Source organism: Lontra canadensis, unplaced genomic scaffold, assembly GCF_010015895.1.
Source record: "Lontra canadensis isolate GAN:19392208 unplaced genomic scaffold, GSC_riverotter_1.0 scaffold77, whole genome shotgun sequence".
Lineage (NCBI taxonomy): Eukaryota > Metazoa > Chordata > Mammalia > Carnivora > Mustelidae > Lontra > Lontra canadensis.
Window position 1 is genome coordinate 5,332,628 of NW_022631071.1, and position 26,061 is coordinate 5,358,688.

Consider the following 26,061-nt stretch of genomic DNA (forward strand, 5'->3'; position numbering starts at 1 on the left):
ATTGTAAACAATATGCACTTAAGTATTTATGAAATGAATGAGTGAACATACTATCAGATCAGAGATGTGAAAGTGTCAATAACCTAGCAATGTTAAAAAATGACATAAGTAAAAAATAGATCATTAAAGGTACTATACTAGCAAACATAAGCTAATGGAAACTATCTTCTTGCTTTTCAAGTATCAGTAAACAGAAAAAATAAAATTAATGTTTTTTAATCTTACCACTTAAAATATAATACTCAGGCAAAGAATAGTTTCAAAATAGTAATCAATTACCTTTGCTTGCACTTTCTACATGTTCCAGTTCTTCAGGAAATTTCAGGATATCACGGTATTTTTCCTCACAAATTTCAGCAATAAAATGCAAGAGGGTTGTTTTTTGATCTGCTGACTTAGTATCTCTGATCTGGAATGAAATAACAATACTTTTAGTATATTTTGGGTAATGTAAATAGAGTTTTTTTTCTTAAACAAGTGAAAGGATAAACTCAATTTATTAAAACTAATTTAATTTTTTAAAAAAATGTTAGGGGCATCTGGGTGGCTCAGTTGATTAAACATCTGACTCTTGTCTTTGGCTCAGGTCATGATCTCAGGGTCATGAGATGGAGCCCCGTGACAAGCTCTGTGCTCAGTGTGGAGTCTACTTAAGATACTCTCCCTTTCCCTCTGCCTCTCCCCCTGCTCATGCTCTCTCTCTCTCTAGTAAATAATAAATAAAATCTTAAACAAAAAAATTTTTTTAAAGTTAGGGGTAGCTTCCAAATGGGGCCTAGAAACAATGCTCTAGATTTTGAAAGGAACACCATTATTCTAAAATACAAAAGATGACCAAAACCAGCAAAAGTTTTAATTTTAATATATATATTTTAAAATGTCTAAATTATGGCAAAATGAACTATTCTCTGAGAAAAAAAGCATTAATTTAAGTATTGATAATTATAGTCAAAGTTATATGTGCTTATGTTATCAGCATTTGTTCTTTGCTTTATCACTGAAATATATTCTTGGAAGCTGGACATGTTTGTGAGGTTGTATTTATTTGTAGCCATTACTGATGCAAATTAATATAAAAAATACATTTTATCCTTTTTTACTTGTATGGGCCATCAAATAAGAAAAACTGGAAAGTTCTTATGCTGATTTATAAATAGAATCTGACCACACAATTGTGATGACAATTTTTTTTCTGCTTATGTATGGTATTTCCTTTTCAGAGATACTTTTAGAAAGGGGATGCTATAGTTAGAACGATAAAAATCTTTAAAGTATTGGACAAAAAAATCTATGATGCAAATCTAAGTGTTTTCTTTTTTTTTTTTAAGATTTTATTTATTTATTTGACAGAGAGAGATTACAAGTAGACAGAGAGGCAGGCAGAGGGAGAGAGAGAGGGAACCAGGCTCCCTGCTGAGCAGAGAGTCCGACGAGGGGCTCGATCCCAGGACTCTGAGATCATGACCTGAGCCGAAGGCAGCACCTTAACCCACTGAGCCACCCAGGCGCCCCTAAGTGTTTTCTTTAATGTAACATCCATACTAGGCTAAGCTGCAGAAGAAATCAAGGATTTACCTACAAACAAAGGATAAGTAAGGAATAAAGTATCAAGTTTTCTGATTCTCTTAGGTGTTTTAATTCTATAATCCATAGATGATGGGTTTGCCCACTGATATGCATACTAATTTGGGGTTTTTAGCTTTAAGGATTACTCTGTTTAGAATAAATTTTTCCCAGACAGGTTTATGAAAAGGCTGTAGAAGATACTTAGGTAATTAACAGAATATTTAATAGCTACTGTTTTAGTGACAAAGAAAAAAAAACATCACATTTAATCAGTCAGACACATACTGAATCCGTTTTGTACTATAGCTTTTTAACAATTATTTATGTCCTCAGGATATAGAGAACTTAAAATAAATATAGTCTCCAGGCTCAAAACAAACCACCACAGGAGGCCTGATGTTGACAGTTCAGGTGGTCACAGGGCCACAGTGATTGCTTTTAGAATTTCCAGGATTACTTTATCCCACATAGGTGAAATATTTGAAATTTTGTATTATCTTGCTGATCTTCCTAACACCTTTAAGCACTACAAGGTTAAAATGACACAATTTAAGGACAAGCTACAAGAACAAACCTCAACAACATTTCAAGGGCAATTTGTGTTAAGTAAGGTTTGTGCCCTAGAGTAATCAGTGGGAGGTTCATGTTCCTAAAGAGAGGTCTATACCTGGGATTATAGTGTTACATGTTTACAAAGTGCAACATTTTCAGAGTATGCTGGATATTACAATTTATAAGAAAATTCACATTTTCTTTTTTTCTCACAAATTACCTGAATTCCTTACTCCTAAAAAAATTAGGTGTGTAGGGAAAATTAAAGGTACATCTTCCTGAAGGAAAGGGAACTGATCTATTATTTTATAAACCCTGTAGAAACTATACGGACACACACACACCATGACCACCACTAATAATAACAACAAAACTCTACCTAACTTTTCAGGACACCAAGTTCTAAAAATATATACATTTTAAATATTTTAAATGCACATGGCCAATACTGGAAAGGAAAACACAAAAAGGGAAAAATAGCATTGTGCTCATATGTCAGATTTATGGGTGATTTAAAAACCAGCTTTTGGCATGCATACTCAGAAATACTTAATTTTCAGAAACAGTTTTTAATTGATAAATATTTACTCAGTAAGGTCCATTAATTTAATTCCTGTTAAGAAATTTAGTAGAGGCAATGGTTACATTCCAAAAAGATAAGTGAACCATAACATTTCAGCTAAAGAAATATCTTGGTATCTTCATTGAAATCAGAGAGTTACAGACAGAGCACGGGTATGCTTTAAAAAAAAAAAAAACTGAAATATTTCTTTCAAAGCATGGGCAAACATGGACAAGTGCCTCTTTTGTCAAGCTGAAGAATATCTTATTTGGTATGGGAGACAAACTGTTAAATCTGTATTGTAGTATTTATTTTTTAAATAACTTCACACAGAATCTATTTTAAGGTTTCAAACTGCCAGGGAATAACTGTGACAAATATGTGGTCTTTTTAATTTTTCTCTATATGTATGACCCCTAGACCAATCATTTTAAAATAAACAGATACTATTAAAATACAGGGGGAAATAATTTTTGACCTATTATATTTACTTTGTATTATCATGTCTTCAGCCTCTCTTAACTGCGTCTACACCATTCACACATTAGGCACTGTCTCTCTCTCAGGACATACTGTGTTGTTCAGTGTCAACACAGAAGGCAACTAAGAACATTCCCCTTTATCAGTTATAAAGGTCAATGGCATTTATCCAATAATTTGCTCTTTGAAGTATTCTAGTTGGATACATACATCTCTTGGGGTAATACAAAAGTAGTCTAATCTGAGTATGTGTAAAACCACTTCCAAAGTGTTTGGGTTTATTAAGAAATAAAATTGATTTCCATTTGATATCTGGTTAACTTGAAATTATGTTAATTTTACATTAACATCAAAGATTCCATTAATACTCGTCCTGATTGCCTAAGTCTCAGTAGTGAGGATATTGTCAACATTTCAAGGTTTGCTTCCATCAGGAGCCAAGTGCCTTTTAGCAACCCTGCCTATGCTTTCCCTGTCTCCCTCTCACCAGCCACAGTTAGGCTGAGGTATTAGATAGATATATGACTTCTCTTTGTAAGATATAAAAGGATAAAAAAAAAACCCTACAATCAATCTTATGTCTTGCATATATTTCCACATAATAAAAACACAAATAGCAGTTCCAGAAACTGGAAATACTTGAAAGAGCTAAAAACATTTTATAATATTTTAATAGGCTATTATCAACTAATGATAACAATAAAAATAAGACAGAGCAATTCACTATATTCACTGATAGAGCACCATCATTTAGTAAACCAGAGTGATTTTAAATATAACCATCTGACCAAAAAATGTTACACATAAAGATTAATAACTAAATTTACACTAATTGTATCTACCTATTCTTTAATAAATTTCTGAAATGGTAAATGAATATAAAATACCTTTAACAGAACAACACCTATATACACAGCAAATTCTGATAGTTTTATCTTTTTTCTAATAAACATGAATGCTATATTATGGAAGATAATTTTTACATTTGACACTTCTAATACATTTCCAACACTGTAACTGAGGCAGATAGCAAAATATATGAATAACTAATTACCCCATAAAATATGTTTTTTCCAAATACTTTCATTCAAGCCTGAAAATCTAGTCTTTGCCCTGTCTTTGAAATTAGGTAGTTGCCAGCCCAGCCAGAGAGCCTGAGACAACATTTTAATCATCTACATCAGCCACATTCAATCTTTTTGTGAAGGACCCCTTCTGTAGGTAATTTTCACCTCTGCTGAGATTTAAGCTTACTTCTTCTGCTCTGTCCTCAGTGGGAACTAAAAATAACGGGTTACTATACACTGTATAACCACCTCTCAGAGAGGCAAAGCTCCCTTCTCATGTGTACTGTTCTTTAAACCGAACAATTTTTGGAAATTCAACCTCTCCACACAGATCTTAGATTTCAAATGTTTAATTTTTTAATGGAGATTTTTATTTGTTTATTTGACAGAGAGAGAGCTAGAGTGGGAACACAAGCAGGGGGAGTGGGAGAGGGAGAAGCAGGCTTCCAGCTGGGCAGGGAGCTTGATGTGGGGCTCAATCCCAGGACCCCAGGATCATGACCTGAGCCAAAGGCAGGTGCTTAACCGACTCAGCCACCCAGGGGCCCCTCAAATGTTTAATTCTGAAAAGATAAGAATCCACTCAAAGTTTCTATTACAAAGTCTTCCTGCATCTACTAGAAAAGCATACAAACTTCTTGGTTTTGCACATATGGCCCTTTGTGAGCTGGCCCTTGCCTACTTTTCTAACATGTCCCCTGATGTATTCTGATGCATGCCCAACTCTGGTCTGATTACAAATGTATGAACATACCATGTAATGTCATGCCATCATGCTTTTGCATATCTTATTCTCTCTAGACCCCCCTTTTCTTTTGATTATTCTTCCATCTTCCCTTTTTACTTCTATCTACCATGTGAATACCTACTCATATTTCAAGACCACTCAAATACCACCTCCTATCTGAAGACTTTTCTATCTTAGTAATAATTAATGTCTTCCTTCAGCCCTGTTCCTTCACTATAAACATTTTAGCTCAGTAGTTTTTGGGTTTTTTTTAAGATTTTATTTATTTGGGAGAGTGAGAGATAGAGTGCACAAGTGGTAGGGAGGGGCAGAGGGAGAGAAAGAGGGAGAAGCAGACTCCCAGCTGAGCAGAGAGCCCAATGCAGAGGCTCGATTCCAGGACCCTGAGATCATGACCTGAGCCAAAGGCAGGCATGTAACCGACTGAGCCAGGCACCACAACACAGTAGTTTTTCTTCTAGGCAATATGAGTTTTTTTTCAAGGTTAGAGGCCCTGTTTTCCTAATATTTTTTTTTTTATCCACAGTACCTAGGAGAATGTTAAAACATACTAGGCAGGCAATTTATGTTTCTAAATTAAGATTTTTCTCCACATAAGTTCCCACTTGCATGGGCTCTAAGAGTAATAATTCTAAATTAAACACTATTCATATGTGTGTATGTATGTGTGTGTGTACATATCCATACATATACAGAAAGGTTGACTACAAAGCCCAGAAGTTTCCAGGGCACCATATTTATTGAGAGGTAGGTTGGAGTGAATGCCAGAATAAAATTATATTGTGTTGCTCAGGAAATGAAGCAACATGTGCTTCTAAGGGGAAGCAGGTTAGGAGTAAAGCAAATATAATGTAGAAATACATTCAGTGATCCACTGTGGGCAGGGACTGTGCTGAGTAATAACAATCAGAGATAAATGATGCGTGGTACCTTCAAAGACTCAGGGAGCTCAGAACTTAGGAACAAAACACAAAATTATACAGAAAAGAGGTGACATGGGAGAGTAATTTGGTGGCAAATCTCAAAGACTGGTAAAATTAAAATGATAGCTAGGATATATGTATAAAAGGCAAAGAGGGGTGCCTGGATGGATCAGTGGGTTAAAGCCTCTGCCTTCAGCTCAGGTCATGATTCCAGGGTCCTTCATCGGGTTCTCTGCTCAGCAGGGAGCCTGCTTCCCCAGCCCCTCCCCACCCCCACCCTCTCTGCCTGCTTCTCTGCCTACTTGTCAAATAAATACCTCTCTGTCAAATAAATTTTAAAAAATCTTTAAAAAAAAGGCAAAGAAAACAAATTCAAGACATATTGTAAAGATAAACAGGATTAAGTCACTGAAAAAATATTTGGAATGAAGGAAAGGGAAATATCGAAGTTTTAAATTTTGGTTATTAAAAGAATGGGTATATCATGTTGGTAACAAAGAAAATAATGACTCTCTCAAATGAGCTGGCTTTAGGAAGAAAGTGAAGCTCATTTTTTAAACATAAATGGTAACTATGTGGAGATAATCTATGAGAAGGTAGAATGGCACTCCATTTTCTCTACTTCATTTTATCCTATATGATTCAACCCACATATGTTTCCTAAAACTGCATACGACCATGCTATTCTCTTCCTTCAACAAATCCAATGGGTCTTTACAACTTATATACTAGAGTTCAAATTTCTAATCAAAATAGTTACGAAGCACAGACTTCGGATTCAGACAGAAACAGGTTTGAATCTTGATTCTATGCTTCACTAGTTGTGTGACCTTGGGCATGTTACTTAAACACTCTAAGCCTCGGGTTTTTCCTCCATAAAATAGGCATTAAATAAGTACTTATGATCACAGAGTTTTAGAATTCAGTAAGATACTGTATTATTCTGATCATGATCATTAAATAGATTAAAAGTGATACAAGCCTACTCTAGCTTCGCTTCTTTGCGAAGAGTAAGTTATTACCATAACCTGAAAGTCCCTTAGTGATCTGGCCCCATTACTACCATGATGGTGTCTCTAGCTATTATTACTTACCACTCCCCTAAATCATGCTTGCTTCCTAGCTCTCTCAATTCACCAGGCATGTGTCTCACTCAGAGCCACCGCTGGTTTTCTCTATCTGATTGGAAGGTTTCACTTTAACTCATCCACGTGGTTAGCTCCTTCCCTTCTTTCCAGATCTATATTTAAAAGTCACTTTCTCATTCTAAAATTGCAATCCACTCTCCCAACACCTCTTACTTCCTCTCACTTTTATTTTTTTCCATAGACCTGATCTCAGATATACTATATACTCTATTTACACTTTCTTATCCCTCTCCACTTCAATGCCAGCTACTCAAGTACAAGGATTTGTTGATCTGCTTTGTTCACATTTACATACATCTAGAACAATGACATCTAGGTACTTAATACATATTTATTGATTGTATGAATGGGTGAAGATTTCTACCCATTTGCTTCAGTTCTTCATGACGTTAGATGTTCTTCTTCCTTCACCGGGTGCTAGTATCATCATTTAAGGGGAAAAGGAACCAACATTTCTTACCCATCCATCATGTGCTTATAGGCCAGAGACTTTGATAAGTGCTTTACATTCATCATCGTTGTGTTTCTCTCTGTGTGTATGTGTAAGTGTATGTATATGTGTATGTGTATGTTCAATTTAAATATTTACTGAGACTTGGAAGATAGCAGCAGAATAGGAGGATGCTGAAGTCACCTCATCACAATAATAAACAACAAGATAACTAGCAAATCATCCTAAATACCTCAGAAATTGACCTGAAGACTGGCAGAACAAACTCTACAACTAAAGGTAGAGAAGAGGCCACTTTGAAGGAGGTAGGAGGTACAGAGACTCAAGCTTGGGAGAAAAACAGAATATGGCCACTGTGGTGGGGAGGGAGTCATGGTCCTAGAGAAGGGTCAGAGACAGACAGACACAGGGGAGCACATGGTGAAAACAAATCCCCATAGCAACTGTATTGCAAAGTGAGAGGTGCTTAATTTCATGACTTCTGGCAACCAGCAGGACTTAAAGCCTGGAGTTTTAAAGGTCAGTGGGCTTGGCTGGGATAGAGACCAGAGGGCACTGAGCTGCTTTTGGAGAGAAGGCAGGAAAACAACTCATGGACCTATGACAGGGAAACAGCAATCTGAAGAGTGCCTGGGATTTTGATGCGGAGGCCATTTGCATATCTCAGAGTATGTCCCAGAGAGGCAGCATTCATGCAGAGATTACTCCAGGAACAAAGGAACAGGCTGACTGGTGCCATTTTCCTCCCCTGCCCCACAGCATAAGTACAGAGCCACTTCTGGAAACCAGAATGGCACCAACACTTGCTACCTAACTTGCTTACACCAAGCCTTGTGTTCCTTAGCCCCCCATTCTGTACTCCAGTGGAACTGCCTTTACTAGTTATGTGTGCCTCAGTCCTAGCTTGCTGGGCCCCCTGCTCCAGAAGACCAATCCAAATACCTGTTCACACAGTGTCTCCTGACTAGAGTTCTATGGACCCTCTGTTTTGCATTGGTGGCTACAGGTTTCATTTCACAGTCAGGACTATATTGGGGTACCTGGGCGGCTCAGGTGGTTAAGTGGCTGCCTTTGGCTCAGGTCATGATCCCAGGGTCTTGGGATTGAGCTGGGCATCAGGCTCCCTGCTCAGCAGGAAGTCTGCTTCTCCCCTCCCTCTGCCCCCCTATCCTACTTGTGCACTCTCTCTAATAAATAAAATCTTTAAAAAAAAAATCAGTACTGGGGCACCCGGATGGCTCAGTCAGTTAAGCATCTGCCTTTGACTCAGGTCATGATCCCAGGGTCTTGGGATCAAGCCCAAAGTTGGGCTTTCTGCTCTGCGGGGAGCCTGTTTTTCCTCTCCCTCTGCCTGCTGCTTCCCTTGTTCGTGCTCTCTCTCCCTGTCAAATACATAAATACAAAAAATAAAAATAAAAGGAAATCTTTAAAAAAAAACAGGACTGTATCTATTTTGTTCAGTAAATGCTTGTTGAATGAATAAATGTTCGAGAGAAGCCAAAGATAACTGTGACTGAACTGATGATCAGAGAAATCTTTGGTGACTTTCAAGAACAGATTCAGTATAGTACTGGGGTGCAAAATTAAAAACGATAGATAGCCAGAAAGAGGAAGCAATGTGTAAGGTAATTTATTCAAAATACTGACTGTGAATGATAACTAGATAATAGAGGGGGTAGTACAGGTAGCAGCTGGAAAATGGTGAAGCCAATGACAAAAGGTATATAAGTATTTGTTACAGATTAGTTCAGCATAATTAGACCTGAAGAAATCAGGCAATGCAAGAACTAAGAATTAAAAATGAGTATGGAGAATGGATGGGCATAACTGCTTCACTGGTTGTCAAACCATGTTCCCTGAAAAGCATTACTAGCATCAACTGAGAACTTGTTAGAAATTCAAGTTTTGGGGCTATCCACCAAATCGACTAAATCAGAAACTCTGAGGATGGTGCCCAACAATCTGCCTAGATATCAATCTGATATTGATATCACCTCACACATATTAGAATGGATAAAATAAAAAACATAGGAAACAACAAGTATTGGTGAGGATGTGGAGAAAGGGGAACCCTCTCGCACTGCTGGTGGGAATACAAAATGGGTCAGCCACTGTGGAAAACAGCATGGAGGTTTCTCAAAAAAAATTTAAAAATATGTAACTACTATATGATCCAGGAATTGTACTACTGGGTATTTACCCCCAAAATACAAAACCACTAATTCAAAGGGATACATGCACCCCTACGTTTACTGCAGCATTAATTGCAATAGCTAAATTAAATAAGTAGCCCAAGCGTACACTGACAGATGAATGGATGGAAAAAGGAGATGTGGTAAGTACATGTATGTATACCCACGCAAAAACAATGCAATATTATTCAGCCCTAGAAAAAAATAAAATCTTGCCATTTGCAAGAATATGGATGAATCTAGAGAGTATAATGCTATGTGAAATAAGTCAGAAAAAGACAAATATTATCTCATTCATATGCAGAATTTAAGAAAAAAAAAAAACAATCAAGCAAAGAAAAAAAAAAGAAAGAAATAAAGAGAAAAATCAAGGGACAGACCCTGAACTCTAGGCAATAAGCTGATGGTTACCAGAAGAGAGGTGGGTGGGGGGATGGGGAAAATAGGTGACAGGATTAAAGAGTACACTTATCATTATGAATAAATAAAATAACAAGAAAAGAAATACATGCAAATGAATTAAGAGTAAAAGATTAAATGTGAAAATAAGTAGGAAAAGAAGTGAGACAGGCAAGGCATCTTCAGAGCTGGGCTGGTTCGCCAGGCTCCCCTGCCTGTGATCCCTGGGTCACTAACAGCTTGGACTTCAGTCCAATGGCCCAGGACCATCTCTGATGACACCCCTCTCACCTGGACCAAGGACATATAGACCAAATCTTGGAGGTCCTGTCCTCCTGAGTGACCTTTTATCTATACAGGACTGTTTTCTTTGACACACAGATCAAAAAGAAGGAAGGCCAGCAAGACATTAGTTCTTTTCTTAGGTGAAATGGCTGACATTTCAGGAAACCAAAATTCTAAATGGGACCATAGGGGACTTCAATTCATTCTCCTTCTCTATAGGCAGGGTAAGTACTACATGAGGACCCCATTAGAGTGGGTGTACATTTAGAGGTTCAGCGGAGGCCCCGTCCAAAAACCTCTTTCAAACCTACTTGATCATGCTTGAAAATCCATTCCATTATTAGAGCTTTATTACTTTGGCATAGGCCACATGTGGGTTTTGTCTTCCGTATAATGGCAGAAATCACATACAAAAATTGTATCTGCTACCTCAGTGTAAATGGAATTAAGTGGTTCTTTCCTGAGAAGAGGCTTGGATGGAGAGAAGACTAGAACATCACAGGCAGTAGACCCTAAGGCTGGGAGCAGGAATATGGGAAGGTGTAAGAGAGAAAGGATGTAGGAGGTTGAGCTGGTAAAGACTTTCCACCTGGACAGTCAGGTATGGCCTCCTAAGTACTACGAAAAGTTACATGTTTAAAAAGCCTGACCCAAAAGAAAAAAAAAAAAAAGACCATGCACTATGATTCCATTTTTATTTAGCAAATGCAAACTGATCTATAGTGACAAACAGCAGATCAGTTGTTGCTTCGGAAGGGTTGAGGGCAGGTAAGAGGGAATCACAAGGGTCATGGGGGAAATTTGGGGGGTGGTCAGTATCTTGATTATGATTACGGTTTCAGGAGTGTATATATAGCCAAAACTTATCAAATCATTAAGTATGTATACTTTATTGGATCTCAGTTATACCTCAATAATATATATATATGGAAAAGAGTGAAAAAAAAAAACTACGTGAGTACAGTGTGCCTGACATATAATCCAAATAATCCACCTCACACACCTCTGGTAAATTCTGACAGAAGCAAGTGTTTTCAAGGAGCACACATCACCTCTCTGAGAACTGGGTATTCTCTCTACATTGATAGAGATGAACTAGACAATCACAAGGCCCTATCCGAATATCATGGTCTAGATTTCTAGATTGTAAGGGCCCAATACGTCCCCTGATAGAAAGCCATTTTTGAACCCTAAAAGATTTGATACAAATACAACGTAGGAATTATTAAATAACTAGCAAGTATAGAGATGTTGGATAAAAATAGTGGATTAAATATGTGCAACTAATTTCACTGTATCTCAAACCCACAAGGTATTTTTATTCAGAGCAAAGTCTCCAATGGGAGCTCCTGGAAAGAAAAATAGTATAACTTCAGAAATGAAAAACTTAATGGAAGGATTGAAGACAGATTGAGGAAATTTCTCAGAAAGTAGAAAAAAACAGATGAGAAATGCAACTGAATTAGCTGAATCACATGAGTTTTAGAAAGATAACAAAGGACATAAATTAACTCAAGGAAATACTCTAGATAGAAAGTCATGAGTTTTCACATTGAAAGGGTCACTTAGTGGCCAGCATAACAGGTATGACATTGCAAAATTTCATAAAACTGAGGACAATGAAGTCCTACAAGGTCATATGAGAAGGCGGCTTTGGCCTCAAAAGCAGCCATTGGAAACAAGAAGACAGTGGCACTAGGACTACCAAAGTTCTGAGACAATCAGAAAGTAAGGTTTCAAAAAAATTTCCCTCTCATGAACTCTCAGGAAGTTCTAGAAAATAAATGTCATCAAAAAGAGGGAAGAGGGGCGCCTGGGTGGCTCAGTGGGTTAAGCCGCTGCCTTTGGCTCAGGTCATGATCTCAGGGTCCTGGGATAGAGTCCCGCATTGGGCTCTCTGCTCAGCAGGGAGCCTGCTTCCCTCTCTCTCTCTCTCTGCCTGCCTCTCTGTCTACTTGTGATCTCTCTCTGTCAAATAAATAAATTTAAAAAAAAAAGAATCTAACTGCTCCAAGTTACTACAAACTTGTTAAAAAAAAAAAAAAGAGGGAAGCAGGAAATGAGAAGACACAGGATCCAGAAACAAATGATCCAACACAGAAAAGATGCAAGTAAATTCCTAGGACAATAGGAAAGGAAGGCTGGAGGATGACAGCTGTGTTTTCTTTCATATCCTTGGGAAAGAATGTTCCAAGAGACTTTCCCAAGAATAAATTGAGAAGACCTAGATAACGGTCAGAATTTAAGATTAATTAGTGGTAAGATCTCAGAAAACTGTGTGTATGAAGAAAAAAAAGATAAACAAAAAAATATATTGCAAAGGAAAAGCAATCATAGTTGACTACATAGTTTACCTGCCAATGGCATTTACACTGTCATAACAACAAGTGTACTAATTATTGATCTACCAAAAATTATTCGGGGTACCTGGAACCAAGTGCCGCATCAGGCTCCATGCTCAGCAGGAAGCCTGCTTCTCCCTCACCCACTCCCCCTGCTTGTATTCCCTCTCTCACTCTCTTTCTGTCAAACAAATAAATAAATAAAATATTTTTTAAAAATTACCCTATAACTACACTGGGAACAAGGGGACCTATGAAGTGTGCATTCATGTAAAAGAGGCAAGTGGAGAAAAGGAAGCTGAATCTTTATCTCCCATTGTGGGAATTCAACAGACAAGGCCTGTACTGAAAATCTGGAAGTAGGAACACAAACATGTCATTTGTTCATAGGTAAAAGAATTAGTTAACAAACATAAAATAATTCTTCTAGGGAAGTGGAAATGGTGTGGGGAGTGGGAGGAGAGAGGCTGAGGACTACCTTTCATATTAATGAACCATCTAGAACTAGTTGACTTTTAAAATTATGTGCCTGTATGACTTTGATATAAGTTTTAAAATAACAAAAAAAAAACTGTCATAAAAAAAATGGAAAAAATTAATTCTGGTTATCACCTCCAGGTGATTCTGATGGATGTTCAAGTTTAAGAGCCAATACACTTCTCTGAAAGGAATTGCAGGCAAGAAGGTGATTGGCAACTGACCACAGCTTGTGTGGGCCCTCTCATAATTACTTTTACATGTAACAAGCTGAAGGGTCAACATGATTCAAAGCTTATTATCTATATACAACTTGAGAGGAATTGCCTAGAAATTTGTGGCATCTGAAGGACAGAATCTTTCTGAATGTTCTTAATTAAGTTAGATGAAAGGAGAGACTGATGTGTATCATAATTTACCACCTCCTTACCTAAGAGTAGATGACCTACATGGTATGTTCAATGCTGTTCCAATTCTAGATACATTATTCATAAATCTTCTAAACTGTCCCTTATACTTTAACAAAAACTGTATTAAAAATATACTTACTGAGAGTCCAAGATGCCAGAGCATTAGGAGACCTTACTGTCATCTGGTCCTAGGAATTCAGCTAGATAGCTATCAAATTCTGAACACCTTTGAACTCAACAGGTGATCTAAGAAACAAATAGTTGTAAGTCTACAAATAGAAAAGTGACCACTTTCTGCAAGAATGACAAGATGGAAAAACTTGCCTCAAAAAAGAAAATAAGAGGCAGTAGTGACTATAAGGGACCTAATCAGTATGGACATAAGATGTCAAAACTGGAGTTCACAATAATGATTACAAAGACACTAGAGAATCCATTTCTGCAGGAAAAAAAAAGAATGAAAATCTAGTCAAGTGGAAATCAAAAAGGATATTAATGAGATACAATAAAAAACAGAGGCTCTAACTGCTAGGATAAATAAGGAAGAAGAGAGAATTAATGACATAGAAGGCCAAATGATGAAGAATAAAGATTTTGAGAAAAAGAGAGATAAACAACTACTGAATCACAAGAGGAAAATCTGAGAGATAAGTGATACTATAAAGTGAAACATTATTAGAATAATTGGGACTCCAGAAGAAGAGGAAAGAGAGAGAGGGGCAAAAGGTATGTTGAAGCAAGTTATAGCAGAGAACTTCCCTAATCCGGGGAAGGAAACATGCATCAAAATTCCGGAGGCAAAGAGAACACCTCTCAAAATCAATAAAAATAGGTCAATACCCCAACCTATATTGTGAAACTTACACATATCAGAGGCAAAGAGAAAATCCTAGAAGCAGCTCAGGACAAAAGGTCTGTAATCCACAAGGATAGAAACATTTGATTGGCAGCACATCTATTCGTAAAGACCTGGCAGGACAGAAAGAACTGCCATGATGTTCAGGGTGCTAAATGAGAAAAATAAACAGCCAAGAATACTTTATCCAGTTAGGACGTTATTCAAAATAGGAGTGATAAAAAGCTTCTAGGAAAAACAGAAACTTAAAAGAACCTGTGATCACCAAACCCACCCTACAAGAAATGTTAAAAGGGATCCTTTAAGCAAAGAGAAAGCCCAAAAGTAACATAGATCAGAAAGGAACAGAGACCATATACAGTAACAGTCACTTTATAGGCAATACAATGGCACTAAATTCATCTCTTTTGATAGTTACTCTGAATGGTAATGGGCTAAATACCCCAGTCAAGAGACACAGGATGACAGACTGCATAAAAAAGCAAGACCCATCAATATGCTGCTGTCTGCAAGAAACTCATTTTACACCCAAAGACACTTCCAGATTTAAAGCCAGGTGGTGGAAAACAATTTATCATACTAATGGACATCAAAAGAAAGTGGGGGTGGCAATCCTTATTATCAGACAAATTAGACTATTAAACAAAGACTGTAATGAGAGATGAGGAAGGACACTACATCATAACTAAAAGGTCTATCCAGCAAGATATAATAATTATAGAATTTATGCCCCTAACATGGGAATAGCCAATTATATAAGCCAATTTAACAAAATCAAAGAAACACATTGATAATAATACAATAATAGTAGGAGACTTTAAGATGAGCCATACTGCAATGGACACATCATCTAAACAGAAAATCAGCAAGGAAACCAGAACAGTAGAACAGATCTATGAAACTAGGAGCTGGTTCTTTGAAAGAATTAATAAGATTAATAAACCTGTGGCCAGGCTTATCAAAAAGAAAAGAAAAAGGACCCATACAAATAAAATCATAAATGAAAGGAGAGATCACAACCAACACCAACAAAACACAATCATAAGAACATATTACGAGCAAATATATGCCAACAAATTCAGCAACCTGGAAGAAATAGAAAATCTGAACAGACCCATAACTGGCAAGGACTCTGAAGCAATAATCAAAAATCTCCACAAAAGCAAGAGCCCAGGGCCAGATGGCTTCCCAGGGGAATTCTACCCATCATTAAAGAAGAATTAAGACCAATTCTTCTGAAGCTGTATCAAAAAATAGAAATGGAAGGAAAACTTCCAAGCTCTTTCTATGAGACCAGTATTACCACGACCCCCCCCCAAGAAAAGACCATGGCAAAAAAAATTACAGACCAATATCTCTAATAAATATGGATGTAAAAATTCTCACCAAAATACTAGCCAATAGAATCCAACAGTACATTAAAAGGATTATTCAGCACAGAAGTGGGATTTCTTCCTGTACTGCAAGGATGGTTCAATATCCACAAGTCAATCAAAGTGATAGACTACATTAATAAAAGAAAGGACAAGAACCACATGATCCTGTCAATACATGCAAAAAAAAAAAGACAAAATACAACATCCTTTCTTTTTTTAATTTAAAGATTTTTATTTATTTAACAGAGAGAGACACAGTGAGGGAGGGACCACAAGCAGGGGCAGTGGGAGAGGGAGAAGCAGGCTTCCCACTGAGCAGGGAACCCAATGAGGGGTTTGATCCCAGGACCCGAGTCGAAGGCAGACACTTAACTACTGAGCCACCCAGGTGCCCTACAGCATCCTTTCTTGATTAAAATCATCACAGTGCAGGGATAGACGGAACATACCTCAATATGATAAAAATCATCTATGAAAAGGTCACAGTGAATATCATTCTCAATGGGGAAAAACTGAGAGCACTTCCCCAAAGGTAGGAACATGTCAGGGATGTCCACTATCACCACTGCTGTTCAACACAGTAGTAGAAGTCTAGCCTCAGCAATCAGACAACAAAAAGAAATAAAAGGCAGCCAAATAAGGAAAGAAGTCAAACACTCACTTTTTGCAGGTGACATGATACTCTACGTGGAAAACCCAAAAGACTCCACCCCAAAGTTCCTAGAAGTTATATAGGAATCCAGCAAAGTGGAAGGATATTAAAATCAATGTGCAGAATTCCGTTGCATTTCTATACACTAACAATGAGACACAAGAAAGAGAAATTAAGGAGCTGACCCCATTTATTGCACCCAAATCATAAGATACATAAGAATAAACCTAACAAAAGAGGCAAAGGATTTATACTCAGAAAACTATAGAACACTCATGAAACAAATTGAGGAAGACACAAAGAAATGGAAAAACGTTCCATGCTCATAGATTAGAAGAACCAATATTGTTAAAATATGTATGCTACCTAGAGAAATCTACACATTCAATGCAATCCCTATCAAAATACCATCAACTTTTTTCCCAGAACTGGAACAAATAATCCTAAAACTTGTACAGAACCAGAAAAGACCCCCGAGTAGCCAAAGAAATGTTGAAAAAGAAAACCAAAACTGGCGGCATAACAATCTGGACTTCAAGCTACATTACAAAGCTGTAATCATCAAAACCGTATGGTACTGGCACAAAAACAGACACACAGATCAAGGGAACAGAATAGGAAACCCAGAAATGGACTCTCAACTCTATGATCAATTAATCTTCAACAAATCAGGAAAAAATATCCAATAGACAAAAGACAGTCTCTTCAACAAATGGTGTTGGGGAAATTGGACAGCCACATCCAGAATGAAACTGGACCTTTTCCTTACACCACACACAGAAATAGACTCAAAATGGATGAAAGACCTCAATGTGAGACAGGAATCCTCAGCAACCTCTTCAACCTCAGCTGCAGCAACTTCTTGCTAGACACATCTCCAAAGGCAAGGGAAACAAAGGCAAAAATGAGCTATTGTGATTTCATCAAGATAAAAAGGTTTTGCACAGCAAAGGAAACAGTCAACAAAACCAAAAGACAACCAAGAGAATGGGAGAAGAATTTGCAAATGACATATCAGAGAAAGGGCTAGTATCTAAAATCTATAAAGAACTTATCAAATTCAACATCCAAAGAATAAATAATCCAGTCAAGAAATGGGCATAAGATATGAACAGACATTTCTCCAAAGAAGACATACAAATGGCCAACAGACACATGAAAAAATGCTCAACATCACCTGACATCAGGGAAATACAAATCAAAACCACAATGAGATACCATCTCACACTAGTCAGAATGGCTAAAATTAACCAGTCAGGAAACAACAGTTGTTGGCGAGGATGGGGAGAACAGGAAACACTTCTACACTGTTGGTGGGAATGCAAGCTGGTGCAGCCACTCTGGAAAACAGTAGTGAGGTTCCTCAAAAAGTTGAAAATAGAGCTACAATCCAGAAATTGCACTACTGGGTATTTACCCCAAAGATACAAATGTAGTGATTGGAAAGAGCCCCTGCACCCCAAATGTTTATAGTAGCAATGAACACAATAGCCAAACTATTGAGATGAGCCCAGATGTCCATCAACAGATGAAAGGATAAAGAAGATGTGGTGTGAATACACACACACACACACACACCCCACAAGGATATTACGCAGCCATCAAAAATAAGAAATCTTGCCATTTGCAACAACATGGTTGGAATTGGAGGCTATTATGCTAGAAGAAGTAAGTCAATCACAGAAAGACAATCATACAATCTCACTCATATGTGGAATTTAAGAAACAAAACAGAGGATCATAAGGGAAGAGGAAAAAATAGAACAAGATAAACCGTAAGAGACTCTTAATCAGAGGAATCAAAATGAGGGTTGTTGGAGGGGAGGGAGGATGGTGGGATGGGGCAATTAGATGAAGAATGCTAAGGAGGGCATGTGATGTAATGACCACTGCATATTATATAAAACTGATGAGTCACAGACCTATACCTCTGAAACCAATAACATAAGTTAATCAATTGAATTTAAATTAAAAATGTTTAAAAAAAGAAAATATACTGTCATGGTACTATGGACTGTCTTGTCTACTATGTATTATCATAATGATGGACTAGATAATCAAGGAGCTCATTCATGCCTTCTAAGTAAAACACAAGCTGTAAACTCACTTCTTACTGGAAAATCTGAATTGTTGCTTATTTTCTCAAGAATTTTGAAGTAGAATATTAAATTTTAGTTCCAGACATCAGGCTTCAATAATTTCTATAAAAGTATTGTATTTCAAATATATTTCACTGGTCCTAATTTCTGGGCCAATATGTACTGGTTCTAAGTATACAAACACCTTGACTTACATGCCAAACAGAGTTTATTCATATGAACCTGCAGAGATCAAGCTGCAGTGGATGAATACAAAGAGAAAGAGGGAAGAAAGAAGAAGCATCATCCCTATCCATAACAGAGGTACATTCTGATATTGTGTTTCCTGTGTAAGCAAAGCCATTTGGGGTTTGAAGGCCAAGAGTAATAATGTGTTCCTGCATTATCACACATCATATAGGAACAAAGCTTTGAACCTATGCCCTTACCTAAGAAATCTTGCACTCAACTTACAAAGTGGCAGAGAGAATTATCAGACTGAGTAATGGAGCAAATATCCAGCCAGCTGCAGGAGAATGCTCTCTTCTAGAAAGAAGCAAGAATGTGTAAGAGGAATAGTAGGTTTTTTTGCATGAACTACTGTGGAATAAATATTTACCAGAAATGACACTGAATTTCACATAAGGAATGCAAGAAATGAAGTGGTTAAGCACACATTTAAATGGTCAGGCACATTTAAGCCAGTCTATCTTTAAAGTACATTAAAACTTTAATGTGAGAAAAGTCTGATCTGTAAATTGTATCTTAAGGAAGGCCTTTCAGATCCCCTCTTTCCCCGCCTGGTATTTATAAAAATGGCCACATGAAACTCAGCAAACTTACCAACAGGCCATGTATTAGGAAAAATCAGAACTGCCCAATAATTCTTATCAAGGAACGAGTTTTGACAGAGAGCATCATAACATATACACATTTACATTGGATGGTGCTTGGAAAGAAAGGAGATCATAAGATGCAGTAAAGAAATATGATTGAGTCATTGGAATAAACCCATCTAAATTACCAAGATGATCAGAAAATTCAACTACATTTCTTTTAGTGAAAATATGCCCTAATCATGTTTCTTTTTTCCCTATTATGTTTCTATATTCATAGAACAGTTAATATTTAAGTAATCATGAATGCTCCAGTGCATAGATCAAAACAACTACTACCACTTACCAGTCTTCATACAGCACATGAATTCTAATGTTAGTCTCCTTTATTTAAACAAAATTAAGTTCTGTGCTCTCTGCCAAGCATTGTTTACAAATTACTGCTTTCTTTAACACCACCACACACTGCAATAACACTGAGAAAGATAATGTATTTTTAAGGACTGCAATTACCATAAAGACTTTAGCTCTGTAACTATGACAGACAGGTTTAATACATGCTTTCCTGGTTTTATTTCTAAATTTGTCACCAAATGCTTTCCTGGGTGCTACATGACCAGAGCTGACACTACCTCAGCCAAACGTAATTTATGGTGGAAAGATTTATGTAGGCCTGATCATCCCTTTTTTACACTCTTGATTTTGGTATTATAATGCTATTTCTAACAAGAAAGGAACAGATGATAACAATTGGGTAAAAGTCAAGCAGTTTAAGAGTTTTACACGTTAGCTTAATTTATGGCAGCAATCTGTGAAAGAAGAGCTTAAACTGGAAACCATGACAACATTAAATGGCAAAAGGATTCATTTCGATTGCTACCTTCGGACCCAGCAGGGAATTTCTGACGTTAGTTTTCCAAAGAGGACAAATTTTGCTTTCGTAGTCTTTCTGCTCCATCTCTCAGCATTTTCCCTTGTAGCCCCACTTATTCAAGAAGAATGGCCTGCACATGCATTTGCATTAGCTAGGAACAGTGCAAATTAAAATATACATATTCATACTTATTTTAGGAAAGGCCAGAAAGAACTAATGAATTATGCCTATACTTTAAAATGAAAGTCTGGTACTTTCAAGGGTTCTTAATAAACCTATCTACAGAAAGATTACCAAATAAAAATTCTTCTGAGAATACTTTTAACAAAATTCAAACTATTTAAAATTGGTATAGGAATAGTTTACAAGCACAAATATCTCTAAGGTGTTAGGTGTTTTCTTCTCAGTAATGGTTCAAGCACTTAAACTGAACTTTTATTTATTGTCATGAACATTTTACTTAACAAAAACTGTTCCGTATGTATGAGGTTTGAGAGTAGTTTTTTTTTTTCTGTGCATAGCTTTAAGGATTACCATCACTACCCAAAGGGTGTATAGAATTAATTTTACTATGTATATACTTTGTAAATAAATGGCATTTGGAGGTTCAACATTAGTGGCTTTAGCTACTTAAGAATAACTCTGAAAGGGGCACCTGGGTGGCTCAGTGGGTTAAAGCCCCTGCCTTCGGCTCAGGTCGTGATCTCGGGGTCCTGGGATCGAGCCCCGCATCGGGCTCTCTGCTCAGTGGGGAGCCTGCTTCCTCCTCTCTCTGCCTGCCTTTCTGCCTACTTGCGATCTCTGTCAAATAAATAAAATCTTTAAAAAAAAAAAAAAAAAGAATAACTCTGAAGATCCAAGATATGTAATAGTGCTAAAGCATAATTAGAATGCAGCATTGAGGAACAGCTATTTAGGGTGAGTTACAGAATTATGCTGATGTTTGTAATTATAGCCATTCATTATTTTCACCACTGTACACTATTCTACCATATAAGTACAACTAATTTTAATTTTAATTTTAATTTTAATGACATTCTCCCATTGAACATTTCCATTATCTGATTTCCATTTATTTGGGGGAGGGGGTCATTATTACTGATGTTATTATAGATAATGTTGTTGTGAACATTCTTTTATTATAGCAAAATATGCATTAAATAAATTTTGCCATTTTAACCATTTTTAAGTGTACAGTGAGGTGGTATTAAGTACTTTCACACTGTTGTGCAATAATCACCACTGTCCATCTCCAGAACTTTTTAATTATATCATACTCTGTACCCATTAAACAGTAACTCTCTACTTCCTTCTACCCACTAGCCCCAAACCCTGGCAACCACTGGTTTATGTCTGTATGAATTTGACTATTCCAGGTACCTCATATAAGTGGGATCACACAATGTCTGTCCTTTTGTGTCTGACTTGGTTCACTTAGCATAACGTCTTTAAGATGCATCCATGTTGCGGTGTCTGGGTGGCTCAGTTAAATGACTGGCTTTGGCTCAGGTCATGATCCCAAGGTCCTGGGATCAAGACCCACATTGGGCTCCCTTCTCAGCAGGGGCGTCTGCTTCTTCCTCTCCTTCTCCCTGCTCATGCTCTCTCTCTCTCAAATAAATAAATATTTTAAAAAAAGATTCATCCATGTTGAAGAATTGCCAGAACTTCCTTCTTTTCAAAGGCTAAATAATATTTCATTATATGTATACACTACATTTTGTTTATTCATTCATCTGTCAATAGACACTTAGGCTGCTCCCATTTTTGGTTATTGTGAATAATGATACTTTGAATATTGATGTACAAATATGTAACCACTATACCAATTTCCATAATGCCCTGTATCATTTGACATTTGCACCAGTAATTCACAAGAATTTCAATCTCTCCATATCCTCACTAACCTTTTTTTTTTTTTTACATAGTAGCCATCCTAATGGATATGAAGTGGTATCTCACTGTAGTTTTGATTTGCATTTCCCTAATGATTAGTGATGTTGAGCAAATTTTCATGTACTTACTATCCATCTTCTTTAAAGGGATGGCTATTAACGTCCTTTGACCATTTTTGAATTAGTTGATTGCTTTTGTAATTGTTATTACTGAGTTGTAAGAGTTCTTTATATATTCTGGACATTAATCTCTTATCAGATATGTGACTTACAAATATTTTTACCAATTTTGTGGTTTGCTTTTTTACTCTGAGATATCCTTTGATACTATCATCATTCTTGTACATGTCTTCAGAGTCCTTATGTAAGAGTTTATCTAGAAAATATTCTAGATAGCATTTCTGTGTATTGTACCTTTACCATTTTGAGATAGTACCAAATTGTTTTCTGAAATAGAGGAACCAAGTTACATTCTCACCAGCAGTTCCCTCTGACATATATTCTTACTTATACTTGATATTACCATTATTTTAAATTTTTGTCAACCTAAGTATGAAATGATATCTCACGGTTAGTTTAATTTAATTGTAGGTATGAATATAAAATGGTACAGACACTTTGAAAAACACGATCTTTCCAAATTAAACCTATAATTTACATATGACTCAGAATTCCCACTCTTAGGTATTTACCCAAGATAAACGAAATTTGTCTCATATGTATATACTAATAGCATTATTTCTAACAGCCAAACAGTAGAATCGACCCAAATATGCACCAACTGATGAAAGGTAACTAATGACAATGGAATATTATTCAGCAATAAAAATGAACTACTGATATATACCATAACATTATGTTAATTGAAAGTCACACCAAACATAAAGTAACACAAAAGACTGTATTTACTAGATGATTCCATTCATATGAAATTCTAGAGAAAGGCAATACTACAGTGACACAAAGCAAATCCACAGTTGTCTGGAGCTGGGAGTGGGGACTGACTGCAAAGGGGCATGAGGATATAGGTTGATGGAATTGTTCTGTATACTGATTGTGATGGATGTTACACAACTGTATACAAGTAACAAAATTCGTCAAAATATATACCTAAAAAATGAGTAAATATGATTCTAGGTCAATTAAACTTTGGTAAAATTACTTTTAAAAGTTACAGGTTAAGTTCAAATCTCAAGGTTGTGTGTCTTTTTACTTCTTAAAATAATAATAAAACAAACAAAAGTCCTACAAAAATGGCTTTAGAAGTTGACTAATAACTTGGATTTTGTCCTATACTTCACTGAAGCTGAAATTTGGAAACATAAAAGGGTCTGAACTGACCAGGCTATGATTGATAAAAGACCACTGGAATCATGTACCTATATCTCTCCCTAAATCTTTTAATAGCTTACAATGCTTTTCAGCATCTCTCAGAACAAGTTTCCAAGTAAAATATTCTGTTTTAATATGAGTATCTAGCTACTTGCTTAACTGAACTCCTTTTTCTTAACAGTTAGCTCCTGAATAGCTTATGTGTCCTCAATACTGGGTTGCTTCAATTCTAAAGTGATCTCTCAAACTGAGCATTTAATAGTTACTTTCTTTAGACTTATTTAATTTACCTGGACAATCTCATGGCATCCTCTTGCTGAAAGAAATATTATCTGATATTTTTGCCAAATTAGTGAGTCAGGAAGGTTATAGACATATATAATAGTCATAGAATAGTAACGTTATAGTACTATTTTTAAATAGGTACTGATTAACTTTGTCTAAAAAATTCAAAATAGTAACATTTAATTGTACAAAGTAGGTAGGAAGCAGTTTTTAAAACTCTCTTACTGTGGCATAAATGGGGAAAAGAGTATTCTGATAATGCAGATTTTTAAAAAGTGAATGGCGAAGCTTTGCATTTCTCCCTATGACAGAAGTCAGGGAAAACAAAATCTAAGCAATTGTTTGAGGGAGAGAAGTAAAGTACATGTAACTGGGGCTGGTATTGTGTTTTTCCCTTCTAAAGAAGACAGCTATACAAAATAGGTTATTATTGAATGCAGTACTTTCCTGTAGTCAACCTGTACTTATAGCAACAAAGAATATGTCTCAAGTACATTATCTCCCCCCACAACTCCCACCCTATCTCACTTCCCCCTACTTTCCTGTCTCTTGTTTTTGTATTATAATATTCCGTATCTCCCAACTAGCTCTGGAGGCCCTCAAGGACTAGAGATGTATGTTTTATTTTTCTTTATCACTGAAAAGCATGTGGCACAGGGTTTGATAGAAAATAAGAGCTCAAATAATGTGGCAGATCTGCTGCCCAATTACTAGCTAAAAAAATATATGTATATGAATAGCTCTTAGATTGCCTAAAATTATTACAAAGATAACTGGATGTTCAGTTTTATTTGAATATGAACTACTACATATAAATCCCTTCCATGGTCATTGGCCCTCCTTCTTAAAGTTATACCATGGCTACACTAGTATGGCTTTGTTTGATAGGAAAATCAGTTTATAAAATGATCAGTCACATTCTGTCACAGTGGTCACATTTTTTGAACAACAGTTTCATATAGGGTTAAATCCCCTTCAAACAGCTTTTAAAGATAAAAAGGAATTTGTTTTTAAACATATTAATTATATTCACTAAATGCCAGTCATATTGTCAACTTTCTCCCATTGTGAGAATTACAAAATCAGTCATAAGATTACACTCAGAAAATGACTACAGAAATTCACAGAATACTAAGCAAGCTGGGTTCGTTTAAATTCCCTATGGTAACAGTCTTTGTGGTCAACCAAGACCTACGGCTATACAGCTAGTCCCATAAACCATGATTTTTTGGTCTGCTCAGTGCTGAAATTGTTTATTGCCACTCCTGATATATGGAGGAATCACCAAGAACCACCACCACCACCATCAACAACAACAACAACAAAGACAAAATAACAAACAAAAAAAGCTTTTTTTTTTTTTTTTTGGTAAACTAGAGAATTACTCTTCTCTGCCAGACATATTACCCAACACAACAGTTAAATATATCCATTACAGTTTAGTCACAATGACTTCAACAAGTATACTTATAGTACCATATTATGTTTTTTATATCAGTGTATGAGGAAAACAAAAATTTAAATGAAAGAAACTATAGTTGTGTTCATCTTTTTGTTTCCTTGCAATGTGTCTGTATTTATAATTATAAACCAAGCCATACATTAGTCTTCTACTGAAAATGAATTATAAACCTCAGTATAGTTTTATATACAAATATATAGTTGATTTTTAAATAATTATTATTGGCAGAAGATAAGGAGCATATATTGGAAAGTCTTCCTTTGTATTTTCAAATGCTCTTTACAAGTCCATCAATTTATGCAAGAAACAGACATATTTAACCCATTCCAATTATGAAAATCATCCCTGATTCTCACTCTTCCATTCTTTTAATCATTTGCTCAATCACTACACACACACACAGGTGCGCACGTGTGCTTTTTGGCTTGGTCTAGCTTTTAATTCCTTTTCCCCAGTCCCTCCCCTAATATAAAACTTCCAAAAATTGTAGTTTCTTGTCATAAAGGTCATGTGTTTGCACAGGAACGTACAATTACTAAGCATAGCTAGCATGCAAGGCAATTGTGTACCACATATTTTCATGTTGCCCCTCACAGCATATTATCTAGACATATGGGAGGCAGATTTCACTGTAATATAAAAGTTAAAAGCAGGGATAGCAGCAGAGGCTTCACAATATAATGATGACTTAAGGGCCTGGGGAGTGCAGGCATCTGTGACTGTTGTGTATTTAAAGGACAGAACATTTTCAAATATATAAGTAAAACAGAAAAAAAATGTGATAAGAAACACAATGTCTTCAAAGCAGTCAGT

The 26,061-nt window shown here is 36.4% G+C and overlaps 1 protein-coding gene across 5 annotated transcripts in view; it reads right to left on the reverse strand.

Moving 5' to 3' along the window:
* Nucleotides 1–26,061, reverse strand: part of DIAPH2 (diaphanous related formin 2) — a 1,009,576-nt gene that overhangs the window by 450,195 nt on the left and 533,320 nt on the right. For all 5 annotated transcript variants that reach the window (XM_032881800.1, XM_032881797.1, XM_032881801.1 and 2 more), the window contains one exon: nucleotides 280–409. In XM_032881800.1, coding sequence (XP_032737691.1) covers nucleotides 280–409 — 130 coding nt within the window. The remainder of the gene's footprint in view (nucleotides 1–279; nucleotides 410–26,061) is intronic.